At 38.5% G+C, this 17,489-nt stretch overlaps 1 protein-coding gene across 12 annotated transcripts in view; it reads left to right on the top strand.

The window, feature by feature from the left end:
• Positions 1 to 17,489, top strand: part of ALMS1 (ALMS1 centrosome and basal body associated protein) — a 71,924-nt gene that overhangs the window by 35,462 nt on the left and 18,973 nt on the right. For 10 of the 12 annotated variants that reach the window (XM_026121779.2, XM_064511651.1, XM_064511652.1 and 7 more), the window contains 5 exons: positions 1,413 to 2,657; positions 3,589 to 3,719; positions 10,907 to 12,680; positions 13,759 to 13,884; positions 15,468 to 15,638. In XM_026121779.2, the coding sequence (XP_025977564.2) occupies positions 1,413 to 2,657; positions 3,589 to 3,719; positions 10,907 to 12,680; positions 13,759 to 13,884; positions 15,468 to 15,638 (3,447 nt within the window). The remainder of the gene's footprint in view (positions 1 to 1,412; positions 2,658 to 3,588; positions 3,720 to 10,906; positions 12,681 to 13,758; positions 13,885 to 15,467; positions 15,639 to 17,489) is intronic. The other 2 variants (XM_026121774.2, XM_026121776.2) reach the window with 2 other exon arrangements.

Below are 17,489 nucleotides of genomic sequence, written 5' to 3'. Positions count from 1 at the left end.
TTTCTCTTTTTTTCTTTACTTCTCTTTATGGGAAAGTTCTTATAAAGCAAATGGTTTTTTACCTGAAGATTAAGGAAATATTACCAGACTCCTTCCTCTAGTGAGAGCATTAAGTCTTGGTTTCGCTTTCCTCCTGAGACTTCTTCGGTGTGTTCAGTGAGACAAAAAGTCATACACCCTTTGTAACTAACCAGATCAGTTCATGAATCAGTCCATCTTGAAATAAAAATATACTGATACAACTTCAACAAGCATTGAGTCATTTTATGTGAAGAACAGTATGTGCTCAGGTAGGGTTAAGATCTGCTTCAGTGGCATGCCTATGTAGTATGTCATTAATATGTTAAAAGGTGCCTTGTAACATGCTTAAAATTTTGTATGTTCCTTAGCAGATTTTGTCCTCTTTTGTTTTGGCATTTGCATATTGTACCCCACAAAGAAGAGCTAATCTGAAGGCTTTTCACAACGAATACCTGTCTTACCCCTGAACGTCTGTGACTTTGCAAGAAAACTCTGCTGACTTGTCTTTCTGACCAGCAGTGATCAAATGCATCTCTTTCTCATACCTGTCAGGCTTTCTTGCTTGTGTGTGTGTGAGATATACGTACATACATACATACATACATACATATATATCTCCACATATATATTAATATACGTATAAATTTTTTTTTCCTTCTTTAAGCATCATGGAAGACTTGGCAACCAGTACAGATATCTCAGTAGAGATATTATTCAGCTGGTCTGTGTGGTGTCCTTAAGATATCGGTGGTTGAGCCATGAAGCAAAATTGTGTTTGAAATGGAAAATAACTGTTGTCAGGCATACTGGGGAGTCAGTGCTTGATTGTTGCCAGTATCTGCCAGTAGGGATTTAAGAACAGCATTTGCACTTAAGTACATTTTTGTAAAGCAATTGTTTTATATATCCAGATGCTAAATAGACATCTTGTTTGCTTTTGGACCTTTCTACCCAGAAAGTAAGATTATTGATAGGCTCTCCTTTGCCCCCCAAATATTTTGGAAATACTGCCCAAAGCACTTCTGTTTCTTGCAGGGATACTTTTATAATCCAGGTGTTCATCTGGACATATAGGGACCAATGTGTCATATATTTAAAAACTTTTGTTTGAAATTTATTTGAAGCATTTATTTAAAAGCAAGTTATTTAAAAGCAAAATTCTGTAGTTTCTTTAATATTTTTCCAGAACAGTCTAAGGGATTTCTTTCAGTATATAATTCCCATGGAGATCTTAACTCAAAGTCCCATTCTAAAAACAATTTCCTAAATGCTTTCTAATATTTGAAATTTTTTTCCTCCTTTACAAGCTCTGTAGAACAAGAAAAGTAGTCTTTACTGAGGTGGATATTTTTTAGAGCCCCAAACTTAATGAATCTTCTGTTTCTTTGTAGATGAATTGCTGGCTGCAGTTGACACTACCCAAACAAGTTTTAACTGTGGCACTTCCGCTCTCAGTATGTGTATCCCAGCGGGTTCGGATGTTGGCTCTGATATTCTGTTACTCAGTGAACTCTCTCCTTGCTTCTCAAGATCTTCTGGAGACAGACCAGTGAGCCAGTGCAGTGTTTCATGCCACCAACAGGAGCTAACTGCCTCCCGTTGTGTTGAAAGCAGAGCAGAGTATTTAGCCGTCTCCAAACTAGCTGAACCAAATCAGCACCTGCAGACGGTCTCACCTGACCACTGTTCTGATGTAGAAAGTCCCATGCTTGCTGCAAAACGTGTTCAAGATCTGGTAGCTAAAAATGCGCCGAAAGACGGGAATAGTAGCCTGCAGGGATGGCCTGCAGGTTCTTTGGCTGGAGTTAAAAAAGAAATGGAAGTTGAGATAGGATCACAACCTTCAAGTGTAGGTACTGCTGGTAATGAGAGAAATAAGGATCAAGAAAGTGATTCCTTGATTGGATCTGATGCATTGAAAGAAATACGTAAGCTTTTGGCAGAGGCAGAGGATATAGCTGGCAGCTGGTGTGACCCTATCATTGCCATGGCCTCTTCTAGAGAAACTGTTGACTCTTCGCCAGTGCTAATTAAAAAGGAGGATGGCCCCAAAGATTCCAGGGTAGTGAAAGACAATGTCCCCGAGTTTCGGAGGATATTGTCATGGGATGAAGCTATGACCCGAAGAAGTATGCAAGAAGAGGGGTCAGTAATAAAGTCCCTCAATTCTTACCATGGCGGTATGAGATGGGGAAGCTCTCTTGATGTCAATTTACAGAGCAGTGAAGAGATGATGAAAGAGATGACCAAAGAGTTTAGGACAGGAAAATCTGTGGGAAGGTCTGAGCCAGAAGGCTGCAGTAGTGCAGCTACAGACAGAAATGCACCTGCTTTCGTGGCTGTTGCACAAAGTAATGCAAGTAGTGAAGTGAGCAGTGAAAAAACTTCAGAGCCTGTGAGTCCTTCTCCATCAGAGCCTCTGGGCTGTATCACTGGTGCCCTGGGAAGCTTCCAGAGTGCCTTGGCTAAAGTTAGTGTAGCTGGCAGCAAGGAGGGAGGAATTCAAGAGAATGATAACAGTAGCAGTGGAGATTCACTAGCTGCCCGTGTCAAAAACCTTCTCAGAAACGGATCGCCTGTGACACATGCAAAACAAATTTTAAGAAGTGCAGAGGAAGAGGAGAGGAAAGCACGAGGTAATACAGTGTTTCAGTTGTGTTTTACAAAGTGTTATATCAGAATGCTAAATGTTGATTTACATATACATTTTAGAGATTGCTTTAATATGGCTTTGAAGTGAAAGGGTATGGGTGTAGAAGGACATTTTAGGTCATTTGAGTCTGTTCCCTGTTTTTAAAGGTATTTATATCCTAATGTTGTTGATGATAAGCTTTAATGGAGCTCGGTAAAAGTAACTGGCTCTATTCCCCTCCCCCTCCAATCTTCCTAGGGGAGGCTATTCCAGACCCTTGATGCTTAGAAACCACTTCTAGTTTTCAGTCTCAACAGAGTGAGTTTGTACCTATTTGTCCCTTTAACACTGTTCCTTGGGTAATATCTCTTGTCATCTTCGTGTTACACCTCTGCCATCCTCCTCACTACTTGTATCTTTGAAAAGAACAGTTGTATCTCTGAGTCTTTATTTTGCAAGGCAGAAATGATCAATGTCTTTTAGTTGTATTATGTAGCATGTTAGTAGGTAACTTGTACTTTTCCAGCTTGAGTACCTTTTTTGCCTAAAGTTGATAGCAAAATGTTGATATGAAAAAATGGCATTTTGTGCAAAATATTATTTGTCCACATAGTTGTTAAAAATGTGGTAGGTTAAGAAATTGGGGAGGGGATTGTGTGAAAGAGTATTAAATTGAATGAGAGACTGTAAAGATGACTATCAGAACCAGACAATGGGTTCTAGATCCATCTTTCCAAAGAAATGTTCAGAAGACCAATTTTAAATTGTATCCTTGGTCACCCAGCTCTGGTATGTGACAGTGGTCTTTATGTCCTCAGTCATGGTAGTTAAAAATGCATTGCATAATTTTGATTTTAAGTTAGAAAACTGTTACCATACATGATGTGAGAAAATGGAGAGAACTGCTTTCTGTTTTGTTTTCTCTTTCTGTGTAGCCTGGGTGAAGCTAAAACTGGCCAGCCGATCTCAGGAATCTGTGTCAGACCTGAGTAAAGAGGACCGACAAAGAATAGAGGAGATCAAGGCAGAGCTGCTTCTGAGTGCCAAGAAATCTGGAGCAGCCAAGGTACAGAAGGCACAGAGCAGCCTGTTTGGGGAAAAATTTTTTAAATGCTGGCTAAATGCTACCATCTTGCCTGTTGTCCTAAATAAATGAGGCTTCTGTGATAGTCCTGTCAGTCGTTTTTGACAGTGTTTGAACCTGTTGCAATTTCAGGGCACCAGAAGTTTCCAAGAATTATATTCCTACAGTATTTTTAAAGACCGGTAGCTAGTTAGGGGAGAGAGATGCAAATTAACCTGAGCTCTATTTAGTGCAAACCCTTATTTTGTGTTTGGGCCTGGTACAGTAAGTTCCTGTGTGTGTCGTTGGACCTGCCCTGGCACATGCTGTTTTTTTTTTCCCCCTCCCAGACAGCAGTTGGATGTAGTAGAAGAGAGGGAGGTGGTGGGGAAGGGAGAACTGAAGATGTTCTGAAGGAGTGAGGGGGAGAGATGTGGTCAATCATGATGTGATAGGAGAGTTAGTGTTATCATGGCAAGAAGGTGCACACAGGTCACAGTTCCAATAGGTTTAATTAGTTCTGCTTTTCACAACACATTTATGCATATGATGATTGTCTTGTGAACTCCATCCTGTGAAGGAGGATTTTTTACAAGGTAATGCAATCATCCAAGTGATAGCAGTATTTGTTGTATTACTTCCTGTGTGTTCTGAAATGTTTAAGAAATAATGTGATGTTTGTATGAAAAAGGATGCTTTGGGGAAGAAGGCAGTAAATTGTTCCTCCTTTGTGTTGATGGTGTCGAATGTAATGGGCTTAAAGTGCAAAAAAGAACATTGCTATTAGAAAAGAAATGCTTCAACAATTAGGATGATGAGAGCAGACTGCTTAGGAAGATTATGATGTGTTTAATTGTAGTATGTTTTTAAGAACAGGTAAGATGAGTATCTGTAAAGAATAATGTGAGCATAGTTAATGCTGAGTTGGGGCAGGGATATAGGCTCGATGAGCTTTGTCTCTTACAACCCTATTTTTTATGAAAACTTGCCATTGAACTGCTGTCATGTTTTGCGAGTGTTATTTGGAACACTTCTAGTTCATATATTAATTTATCCTGATTGGAATTTGTGTAAGCTGGAATATATTACTTGACTTTACCCATTTTCTGCTTTTATCTGGGGCCCAGGTTTCTCATGTCATGCTTTTTAGTAACTGTCCATGTGTCCCAAGATAGAGCACTCTTCATAGAGAATATTTTGAACAAAAAGCAGACTGGAAGAAATGTGGACATATTTGTATGAGAAGATGAGTAACGGATGGGTGATGAATTCATGTTGCTCAGGGTAGAGAACCCTGAGGTGGTAGAAGAGAGACTTGATAATTAAGCAGAGCTTAAGGTTGGGGCAGTTTCTGAGGAGAATATAGAAAATTTATGTTTGAAAATGCAATCGTAGTCTGTTGTTAGCGTGGTGTTTCAGACAAATGACCTTAGCGTTTAGCAATATCTTCTGCTTTTTCTGTAGATTGTCTGCCTCTTGGCAAAAACAGTAGAAGAAAAGTATTGCATCAGCTAGGGGGGAAAATAAAGGTTGTCTTAGAAGTACCCTCATTTGTGTCTACAGTTTGTTAGGCACTAGTTCGGACATCAGTTTTGGAAAAACATCAGACCAAACTTTTGAGTTATTCGTGTAATAATGTAATCTTCTATTTGGGGAGTCTAAAAAAAAATCAATTTAACAATGTTGTTTATTTTTGGAAATTTAGACAAAAGATTCCTTTCACTTAAAACAAAAAAACAAAAAAACCCACGCACATACATCTTTGCTTCAATCTGATAACCAAGGTAGAGGCCCTGAAGCTTTTTTTTTTTTTTAAATTTAGAGTTTGTTAGACTACAGCTTTGTCCCTAACACTGATTTGTTGTAGACTAGGACCAAACAGTTTTACGATACATTGATTAAGAACCCCCCCACCAATAGAAAAATAGAACAAAGATTAGAAGGGAAGTAATTTTTTTATAAGCTTTAAAGACTAACAAAGGCAAACTGTTTTTAGTGTTCATGCAAATCATTCTTTCGTCAGAGCATCATCTTTCTTTACTGCTTCTGATGCAGTCTTACTGTGAATGTCCTTTTCAGAAAGTTGAGGCTTTGCCTTTCATTTTTACAGGTGAAAACTCAAGAACTACCATGCCATTTTACTTTTTCCAGCAGGAAACATGTGAGGCTTTTCTATAAAACAGAAAATGCAATGAAGGAGCAGGACAGCTTGGGAGAATTCTTCTTAGGGATCTAACTTTTACTTCTGAACATTGCTCCACCTCACTTTTGGGATAGTACAGTGTCGTATGGTATCTGTTAGTTGTGACATGTTAAGTAGCAGTTATTCTAAAAAAAGAAAACGCATTATAACGATTTCTCAAGCTCAAACTGATCAGAGTGCTTAAGACTGTGATTGGGACATGTGCGTAATCACGCTCCAAGCATTTACTGAAGTGTTCGGCTGAATTGTGGCCCCAAAAAAGTAACATTCAATATAAAATTTGCATCTTATTTTGAAGATGATTAGATCCCTAATAGCAAGTAATGCTTATGACTATAACTCAAAATCAGGATTTTATTTTCTTTGTTTTCTGTTCTGTAAAACTGGCAAATCTTGCACAGTGAATCTCTTTTCTGTACATTAAATTTGGGGGGTTCCTCTGATTTTTATACCTCTTCCATTACACAAGGTGAGAAATACCCTATGAAAGCACAGCTGTGCAAGTAATAAACACTGAAACTTGGCAGGGATGCTTGGGAATAGATAACAAATATGGAACTTTCGATCTTTTTCTTTTAAATTGCCTCCATTTCATATTGACCCTTCCTAAAGGTCTTGCCTGGCCATTCATGGAAATGGAGGGTGCAGGGCCTCTTGAGGAGGATTGCCCAGTAGTGCGCTTTTTTGCCTCTCTTAGTAGATAGGCCTTTGGTGAATGGTTTCATTTTGGTCTTGGCAAAAATAAATTAGCAGACTAACAGCAACTCAGATTCCCCGGAAGCAAGGAAGACAGACTGCATTCGTTCTGAATAGGGCTGAATTCTTTAATGCACATACACTGCCATCATATGTAGTCAGTGTTTGTGGAACTGAGTTATATTTCAGAGGAACAGGAGTCAGAGTATGGATTTATTAACTTCACAAATTTTATGTAAAGTGGCCTAAGAAACGTCACATTACAGATTGTCCAGAGACGAGTCTCGTGAAATTTAGGATTAGCTGATGGCACTCTCCTATAAACCTGCTGTTAGAATACTGTTTGTGGTAAAGGGGAGGCAGGTGGTTGCCAAGACGTACCTCTAAATATGTTGCTTTTTTGATGGATAATATTCCGTGTCTGTGGCTGTAGAGGTCTGATTTTAGCCTAAGCAGGTAAGTTGGCAATATTTCATCTTTTGACGGGCTTGAGAAGTTTAACGTGAGGATGGGTGATGCTCTTCAGTCACAAAGAGCAATAGAACGACAGGATGTTCATTGGGATTTTTAAGAAAAGCATATGAAACATCAGTCTTGGTCTTCAGAAATCGGCCTGGTTACTCTTCTTCTGTCTAAACTATTAGGGTCTTTCCATTCGAAAAAATTTCCAGAATAAGAAACTGGGAGAAGCCAAGAGGTGCTTTGGCAGCATTCTGTTCCAGGAGCAGTGTCTTTCAAAATTAGCCTTCTTCCCATGCTGTTTGTGTATGTGTGTTTATTTTGGTCCCCCAGTTAAGACTGAGGGTTTTCTAGTTGCTACTGAATGTAAGTGAAATTTCAACACATTTCTCAAACGCATCAGTTTTCCATTTAAGTTAGAGACCTTATTGTGCTATGGCCTCATTAAGAATGCAGAAGGGGTATCTTTACGCTTACCGAAGAGCATTCCTCCTTCGTACGCAGAGCGCTGTGTTCTTCCGCTCCTCATACTTAATAACTTTTTCAGGAAGTTCACCAAGTTGTAGCTGTAAAGTTACACTGCAATCTCTTGTGGATCATGTGCTATAAAGAACTTTTTTTGGAATATTTGTTTTTAATATGTGGTTTACACCAAAAACATTGCGTAGTTTTTTACTTTTTATCACAGTAAGTTCATCTGGACCATCTTCATGGCAGTGCATTTATTTCAGATTTGTTTTCTGCATATCAAAAAATGTAATTTTTGATGATGCTAAATTAAAGTAAGGAAGTGCAGATGCTGATAAACTAATAGAATGATATTCATGCTTATGAAGTTCTCTCTGCAGAAGCCTAGCAGCCTATAGTTTCACATACATTAGCATGAACTCTGATTTTGATATCAATTTTGGATGCTGATGAAACTATTTGTCTTTGTCTTGTCTGTTTCCAGCATTTGCTAGCAATGATACTACCTCTGACCCTAACCCGACCAGTCTGAAAGAGATGGGGTGAAATGATGTAAGAAAGAGCTGCTGTCTAGCATGTTGTGTGAAATGTGATTTGATATTTTGTGTCAGCAGTGGAACTAAATGTATGATATCTGTTTTAGTTAGCATATCTATTTAAGTGAGGGGGATCTTAGTGTGTGGATGAATATTCACTGCTTAGAATTGCTTCAGCTACTTTCAGCGGTTGGAGTCCCAGTTGCTTTGTTACTGCCTCTTGTCTTGAGGGAGTTGCCATTAAACAGATGAGCGGTGTTAGCAGATCAGGTAAGTAGTTGCCCTAATTTGCTTCAGGGCAAGGTCTGTCACATTTTTTTGATCAGTGCTGACAGTGACAAATTACTGGGGATGGTAACTTAAGCTTTTCTAGTCATACTTGCAAGGCTTTATCTCTGTGCTATTAGACTAATAGGTTTTCTGCATGCTTCTGGGAGCGTGACTATTGTTCAGTTGTTTGCAGTGTGATCTTTAATGTAGAGGTACTTTGCATTTCTTTCCTTCAAGACTGCCTTCTCTTACACTAGTCAGGTAAGATGCTGCAAAGAATAACTCTGCATCTGGAGCTTCTGCTGTAATGAGGAAGATCTTGGGAACAAAGGTTGAAGCCCATCCCTTGATTTTCCCCCCCTCCCCCCCCCCCCCCCCCCCATGCACAGACAAGCACAGAAAGTAGGGGAAGAGGGGGGTGAGCCAGTCACAGAGAGGATCAAGTTTTGGTTGTCTTTCATGTCAACTTTGGTAAATCTCTGCACTCGTTTACCCCCAATCCCTAATGAATGTTTCTTGTTGGTCTTTGCTGTTTGTAGTGAGAAATGAAAGGAGAATATGGAATATTAAAATTTTCCCTGATGTATTTAGACATGTGTTTATTTTTCCTTTGTTTTGGCAAGTAACTAGAGCCGTTTGCTGAACCCTTCAAGCCTTTTGACTCTGTATAGCTTATTTAGTGCTTTGTCTGCAAAAGGTGCATAGAGAAATCAAGTTTCATTCTGAGACCAGAGAAGAAGGTACATGTTCCTCTTAGAGCTGGGGCTGCAGGTACCGTAGAGGGAATCTTGCTGTTAACTCCAGTGTCGGTAGTCTGCCTTATTAAAAGGTGCTGAAAGGCAACACCATCTGATGAGAAGTGTCTGCTCAGGGAGTAGGGTGTGTTTTTCTTCTGATTCTGCTGAGGGACTGTAACATATGTTGCTTTAATTTTGTTTACCTGCTAAGACAAGTTGTTGATTGCTGCTGTTGGGATTTTTTTGATGGTGATGATGGGGCTTGAGGTAAGGAGAGAAGATGAAGCAGTGAAGACTGGAAAGTATGCTGAGAACCGTGATTGTCAGTAAAATCAAGCAAAGACACAAGGGTAGAAGTTAGTGCTAAAGTAAATTATTAGTTTTGTGTAGACAGGTAATTTAGGACTCAGCATTTTATACTATTGTGCAACTGTAAAATATATGCCAGAGATGCTTAAATACTGGTAGTCAAATAATAGATTGCTAAATGTAGTTGCCCCTAAAAATAGTTGGTATTGAGGTGTGATATAATTATGGGACAGTTTTCATGGTCAGATGAAGGTGTAAATATAACTTAGCCCAAGGTTTCGTGAGCAAAGACAATCGGCAGTGTATTTATGGACTCCTTTGGTTTTGTTTGGATTAGTGTCTTATCTGTTTCTAGTAATTCAGTCTTTTTTTTCCCCCTTATCCAGCAGTTTCAGCAGCTTTCCAAAACAAAAAATATTTATGTGGAAAAAACATACCTCTTTTGTTAGGAGAATGAAAATAAACTGCACATGAAAATTGGAATTTTTTTCAAGTTATCATTCGCCTTAAAGAGTAAATCAAAGCTTTCATTATTTTCAGTCATATTTTAATTATTGTCGGCAGTCGGCGATGACCGTAAGAGCTTGTTACAGCTCTTGTCTGAGGGATATTGGCATACTTGTTTTAGTGAAATAAGAAATATGAATTATGGAAAATTAAAGCTATTTTTAATTAAATATTTTCTCATTGCTTTTTAAAGAACATTTTTCTTGCTTTTCTTAAATGTTTTTCTTTTTTGTATAGAACTATGAAAGGATGCCTTTCATCAGTAATTTGAGGATCATAAGCATTATTTAAGTTGTGTATAATATCTCTGTCCTTGGAGATGTTCAAAACTTGACAAGGCAAAGTGTCTCCTGAGCACCCTGTTCTACTGTTGAAGTTAGCCATGCTCTGAGCAAGAAGTTGGACTAGAGACCTCCAGAAGTCTCCTGCAACTTAAATGTTTCTATGATTTTTTTATGTGGCTAATTGGCTGTTTAATTTAAAAATTCATCTCTGAAGCTACAAAGCTGTGTGAGGTGTCTGAATCACTTTGAACTTAGATATGGGCATACGTGCATTCAAAAGGTAGTCACTATTCCTAGTATATCATGAACTACGTTTATGACCAGGTCCAGCTGTGTGTGAAGCAAACTGAGGGAAATGTAGGAAGTTCTACGCTTGTTTTCCTGTGAGTGGAGTAATGTTTTAAAGTATTTCCAATTTAATCAGCCTACATGATTGTGTTATTCACTTTATAGCTCACAAAATATAACTAAAAGATTCTATTATAAATGTCACTGTCGCTGTTTGTTATAGCATCAGAACCATGTTAGCTAATTTGCTGGCACTTAATGCAACTAATTAAAAACTTGTCTTAACAGATGAGTTCCAGAGAAAGTGTGGTCTCATTCATAAAGGCAGACTCCTGATTATTAGCAGTGTTAGTCCCTGAATTCTTAAATTCTGATTTTGATGGAGATAGAAAATTGTCCACATAACCTATGAGAATTCTTCTGTATTTTTTAGGATCCAAGGGGATGCACTTTGGAAGCTGCTTCTGAGTATAACCACAATCGGGAACAGGACATGGAGCACTCCAGAGCTTCAAGCAACGAGAAGTTTCACGTTGACAGCCTTAAGCAAGTCTTCAGGACTAAGGAGCTTTTAGAGTCAAGCTTACAACAAGTCACGCCAACATATAGGGCTGATCCCTCTGATTATTGCCTACGGAAGAATACACAGTTTAAATCTTTTAGTACTGTTCAAACACCTGTCTGCAGCCAGTATCAGACGGTTGCAACTAGTCATTCTGATGCCAGCATTGAACATCATGCACCATTGCAGAAAGAATGGGACACATATGTAATGAGACTTCCAGCTGCCTCTGTACAGAGGGAGGAAATGCATTTACCAGCTCAGAAGAAGCTGTCTATGGAAAAGTCCTCTGAAGAAATGACTAAGCAATTTACTTCTATCACCTTTTCATCGCGAAAACGTTCTCAGTCACCACTGAATTCCGTGATACTCAGCAGCAGCCTTACTGGAGATGGTCTTGATGGGATAATGCCTTTGGAGGTTGGCTCTGCTAGTACTGAGGAGCAGGTCCATGGTAAACAACGTTGGCAAAGGTCTAAGATCTGTCCTCCTTCAAGTCCAGTGCTTGCTGGTTCGCTATCGAATGAGATTACATTTACTGCTGACAAAGACAGGTTTCACCATGTTTCTGCTGACACTAGCAGAACTGGAGCTTATCAAGAAGATTTTCTGTCAGATCAGGATTCTGTAAGCATCCATGGTGATGAAGAACAGACCTGTACTGCAAAAAAACTTCAGGAAATTCTGCCTGGAGATGCAACTGAATTAGGCAGACATAGTGGCAGACTCCTGGGGGTTGACTGTGATGTAAGATTTAGTCAAGATATGAATAGACTTCATGAACCCTATTCTGTAAACTCTTATTATCAGGGAAAGAGCACCTCACCCAGACACACACAACTTTATGAGAATTTAGAAGGTCCAGGCCTGACTGTAGGAACTGATTTGCTAAAGGACCGTGTTAATTTGTTAGAGAAAAAAAGTCCTTCTGATAAAGCCTCTCTCATTCAGAAAGAGGTTGCTAGAGAGCAAATCAGTGTGTCTTGCCATTCATCTCCAAATCAGATTTTATGTACGTCTGCATATCCTTCATCGCCAACTAAGAAAGTACTGTCTTGTGTCCATATAACTCTTTCCCCAAAGTGTAATGACTCACAGCTGTGCAGTGACTTGAATACTGAAAATGAGATGAGATTGGGGAATAAGCATGAATTGAGTAATAAGCTTCATATTCCACCAGTGTCTTCAAAAACTCCAGAAATTTTATTAGAAGCTGTTTCTAAATCATCAGCTACTGACCCTATTCCAGCAGATCAAGGATCTTCCTCTTTTCCAGTGCCAGTATCTTCAGCAGATTCCTGCTTTGTACTTTCCTCTGTTCCAAGCACAGCAGGGCAAGAGCTAAAACCTGTGCCTCAGCAAAGCTGCGAGAGACCACAGGCCACTGTTCTGGGTTCAGGGGGATGTAATCTGAAGAATAACTTCAGCTCTGTAGTTTCTGAAAAAAATGGGAAAACGACTTCTGATGCTACCACTCAGATAACAACAGAAAGTCCTGAAAAAACAACCTTTTCAGCTGAAATTTATGTTAATTCGCAAGACAGCGATAATACTATCCAGCAATCATCTCTCCAGAAAGCACATGAAGTCTCCAGTTGTGCGACTTCATCCTTTAACAGGATTTCTTCTCTTCCAAGGCAAGGTGGTGAGCAAATTAAAGCATCTTCTATGTATATGTATTCTTTCATCTATTCCGTTTTATGAGATATTTATGGGGGGGGGGGGAGTTTTTGAGGGTGCTTTTTGTTTATTTTTTTTGCAAAAGTAACATTCTTGAGATGATTCTCCTGTTGATATTTAAGATTTCTCATAGGAAAAAGCTTTGGGCTTTACAGTCTTGTGGGTAGAGAGCTGTATCAAAAGGTTGTGGTTCAGTTCAGGTTTATATGGGACTGAATTTGTGTACAGGTCTGGTTCAAAAAAAATTTTTCTGACCTAATTTCTAGATAATTTGATTTGCATAATTGCTTATGGGCTACCAGGAGACTTATTTGAGTATTCATTTGCTTTGTAGTCAAGATAATTTGTTTGCACAAATATTGAGAGAAAATATGCACAGCAGTATTATCACTAGAATAAAATTAAAAATACAGGACTCTTTAATTCTGTTGGTTGGAGGAATGTACATGTTGCACAGTTGTATCCCATGCTGATGTTTTATAGAGGTGATTAAAATAGTATGAAGGTATTTAAAATAGTGTGAATTGAGAGAACAGATTTTTTTCATTGTATTGAAGTGTGAAAATATTTCATCTACCTGATGACCTGTTCCCTTTGCTATTAGACGCCAGCTAACGTTCTGGTCCTTTTCTCCTGTGAAAACGGAAACATTCATTGGCGTTCTGTCATAACAGCACACTATTTATTGACTTGAGATCAATGTTCATGATAATTTAAAATGATTTCATTAAACACGGATCAACTATAAGCTATGTGGGTATGTGAGCTAAATTTTCTAAGTCAGTGTATGTCACCCTAGTTACAAATCTAACACTGATTTTTCTAGCTGATTGGTGGTCAACCTTCTAATGAATAGGGGAGTGTTCATTAGATAATTATTAATTAGCATAGTCTATAGGAAAATTGAATTGTATTTCTCTAGGTTTACCCCAGAGAACATCATCTGCAGTCTCCTTGGGTCCTGATCTGTTACCTTTATCTTCTGTTGTGTTAAAGCATTAAAGCCTTGTTTCTGTTAATTGTTTTGCTTTCCATTCCTTCAGGTCAGCCATTATTGCTGCCGTATAAACCGTCTGGAAGTACTGAGATGTATTATGTTCCTTATCCAAAGTCAGGATCCAAAGTGTCTCCAGTTGCATCAGAAATGACTGTTGAGAGCTCTCACTCAGGTACTTGGGGATCTTAGATCTTTGAATACAGAATGATGTCTAAATACATGCATTTCAAATCCAGAATTGTCTCAGCTGAGCACAGAGCTGTTCTGTCCTAGCAGCTTAGATTAAATGCATGAATGTTCACACCACTTTAAAACATAAAGATCTATGAATCTTTCTTTGATGAAGGTGGGTTTACTACCTCATTTTGTTGGCAGTGGGGGGAAAAAAAAAACCAAGGCTCAGAATGTCTTACAGCTTGATGATTCTTTACTTTTTCACTGGGAATTACTATTCCATTTGGACTCTTTCATATCCATGCCAGTTCTCCTTCCCTTCAGTTTGCTGCTTACTATTACTTTCTGCCACATTTTTGCTTTTTTATTTGGTAAGTGTGTATTTTGAAGCATTTGCATAATGTAATGTGAATTTCAGGTAATAGCTTTCTTAATGCTGAAAGTTGATTTCTTTAAACAATATCATTGGTAACTGTGGTTTCAAATACACATTAACCTCCCCCCAGCCCCCAATAAAAAGCTTTTCTCGTTAAGTGGAGGAAAGGATGATCTGTGATTCTTTCACTTTGCCTCTTATTTTTTTAGTTCTTTCTCTATATGTAAGGAACATGTCGCGTAAGCATTATAGGTCTTATTTTCAGGTTGTTTTCAGTCAGAGCTTTTTGACATCCACAGTTATTTGTAGACAAAACTCATGATGCAGAGCTGTCCAGTTCGTGACAAATGTGCCGCAGGGGTGTAGGTCGATGTAGGAGTGACAGGAAGTGCACAGGTTAGTTGTTATTGCCACAAATTGTGCTTGTAATTATTTGTGTCTGTGCTCATTACCTTTTTCCAGTCTGTGTTATAATGCAGTTAAAATGAGAGACATGAACATGATGTGTCTGTGACATTTTGCAGGAACTATGGTGCTAAATGTAAAGGTATAATATATGGATGAGGCAGCTCAAGGTGCTAGAAAATGTACAGCAGAACTAAAAAATTTAGTTTTTAAACTCCTTGCTGCAGCTAGGATTCTTAGTTCATGAGCAGTAGCTGAAGGAAATAGAGTTAAGTATGCTGAATGTAACCAGGTGGTGTTGACAAGGGTGATAAATCAGTTAGGTGCCATTTTAGGTTTCTAACTGTTAGGAGCCAGAGATATGATGCTGAGGGAGCTCTGCCATTATCGTCTAGAATTCTTATTTAGGGGTTAAACAGATCAACTCTAGTCTTCCAGTTTTCTCCATTGCTATTCTGAGTTCAGAAAATAACTGTTTACATCAGTCAGTGAAAATGTCTGGAATTTTAATGTGAGCAGAAGGGAGTCTGGACTTTGAGTCCTGTGTCTGGCTCCTTAGCTGATTTGTCTAACGCTAATTTTATTGTTGTCTTCTCCGCTCATTAGTAGAAAAGGTAAAATCAGTATCTCCTACTGTTAGTCATTAGAATTGCTCACTAGTGATCATGATTGTTTGTTGGTGAATATACTGCTACTAATAGTTGAATATTAAGTTTGCTTTCAGACGCTGTCTGTGTGGAATTGATGTGTGCTTCCTGCTTCCTCTTTTTTCTTGTAACTATTGCTTTCTTTTTCTGCAGGATCAAATGATGCTATTCCTCCAAGTTTTCCAGCAAATGTGCTTGGTTTAAGGGATGATAATATTCCAGACAGTACAGCTACTAAGCATAAAGAAGGAATCTATAGTAAGAGGGCCAAGCCTGAGCTAGCCTGGACTGAGGAGAAAATGATACCACTGGAGGTTGCCCCAGGTAGTTAAAGTGTGTGTTCAGTTTTACGTGCATTTTCATATGTGTGAAAGAAAAGAGCAGAAGAAGTAGATTTTAGGATCTGTGACTTAGTCTCATGATAATGCTGATACTCTGCCTGAAGATAAATCTGAATCTTATTTTTCTCTCTTCCCCTCTTCTCTGCTCCCCCCCAACCCTAAAATACCTAGGCATTAGTATTTGCTAGCATTCTAGGGGGCCTGACACTTAACAGAGCTTTTGTAAGATGTTTTAAGGCACTCAGTATAAAGTTTGTGAAGTGTGAAGTCATCTTTAGGTGTAGAAAATCATGCAAATGTAGAAAATGACAGAAATCTCATGATAAATGAAAGTAGGTGGGATGGCTCCATTTACTTGATAGGGTTTGTGTTGTTGCCCACGGATACCTTACATGGCATCGCAAAGTGTCAATATATCTCTGTAACGTTGGTATTTTACCTGAGTCTTAATTTGATTTGACTGATGTACCTCTTCCCCTCCATTAACTTTGGATGGTGTTTCTGAGGGGTGAAGATCAGGTTTTACTACTACAGTAGCCTACTTTAAGGCAATGTAGCCCTAAGGCAATGTTGCCATTTGCTGACAAAATAAAATTATGCTGAGATAGTTGATAATTTTGACACTGTATCTCATGGTGTAGCTAAAAATACTTCTGATGGACACTCTTAAACCTCATTCTGCACTTCTGAATGTCTGATAAACTCCCTTTAGTCTGAGCACGAGGATTTTTGTTAGGGTTGGTGAGAATTGCATCTTGTTCCCGGTCAGAAGTAACTGTAAGTAGGAAACTGCTGAGTGGTTGCCCTCTCCCATGTGGAATTAATAACTGCATCTAGAAAGATGTTTATTGCACAGTACAGTATTTTGAAGTATGTGCTGTATTAAACAAAGACTGAGCAAACTGCAAGGAGGTAATATAATTATGGCTTAATGAGAGATGGGACCAGAAAGATATGAACAGCATAATGGATTCTGAATCAGAATTCCCATTCTCTTATAGGCAGTCACATATATAGTTTCTGTGGAGCCCCTTTATTTTTCTTAACTTCACATAAACTTACTATATGAAGATACTTAATGGAATGGATATTCGTGGAGTACTTCAGTATGATTATTGTTGTCTTTTTTAAGCAGACAGCTCAAGATGCTTGGGGTAAGGTCAGTTCATGGAACTGTGCTGGTGTACCCATAGGGATACCTTTTGATGACTTTAATTCTTCACTTTAGAAGGGATTTTCTGTGAAGCTTTTCTCTTCAGAATGGAGACTACCTTTCTGGTATTCCCAGAAGATAATTTAAAATGTTTGATTGCATAAAACAGACTGAACTTGACATTACTTTGTTTTACTTTTTCAATAAGTGTACATGGAATCAATAGTTGAATTAGTGCAATGGTAAAGATAATGTTGTCTTAACATAGCTTTTCTAATAGAAGAAATAACTCTCTGTGAACATTTATAAAATGCAAGGATACAGAAACAAGAAGGGAAAGATAGAAAAATGCTTTTCTTCATCTGCTGTGGGTAAGCAAAGCAGAATGCTTGGGTCATGGTGATAGAACTGGAGAAAGTGCATGTATAGAAATGAGCTCTCAGAACAAGAATCTGTGATAAGAAACAAAATACCACGTTGGAGTAGAGATTGATAGATACCTGCCTGCCTGAGTCCCCGATAAAAACGCTATGGGAACACAAGTGTTGATATAAAATTATCTAATTGTGTTTTTCTGTAGCTGTGATGGTCTAAAGACATAGAGGAGACAAGACTTGTAAGTAGAGATAATCTTTTGTTAGACCAACCAGTATAGTTGGAAAGTTAAACAAGCTCTCTGAA

The sequence above is a fragment of the Dromaius novaehollandiae genome, chromosome 4 (assembly GCF_036370855.1).
Source record: "Dromaius novaehollandiae isolate bDroNov1 chromosome 4, bDroNov1.hap1, whole genome shotgun sequence".
Lineage (NCBI taxonomy): Eukaryota > Metazoa > Chordata > Aves > Casuariiformes > Dromaiidae > Dromaius > Dromaius novaehollandiae.
The sequence above is the reverse complement of the archived record's forward strand: the minus strand, read 5'-3'. Positions and strand labels throughout refer to the sequence as shown.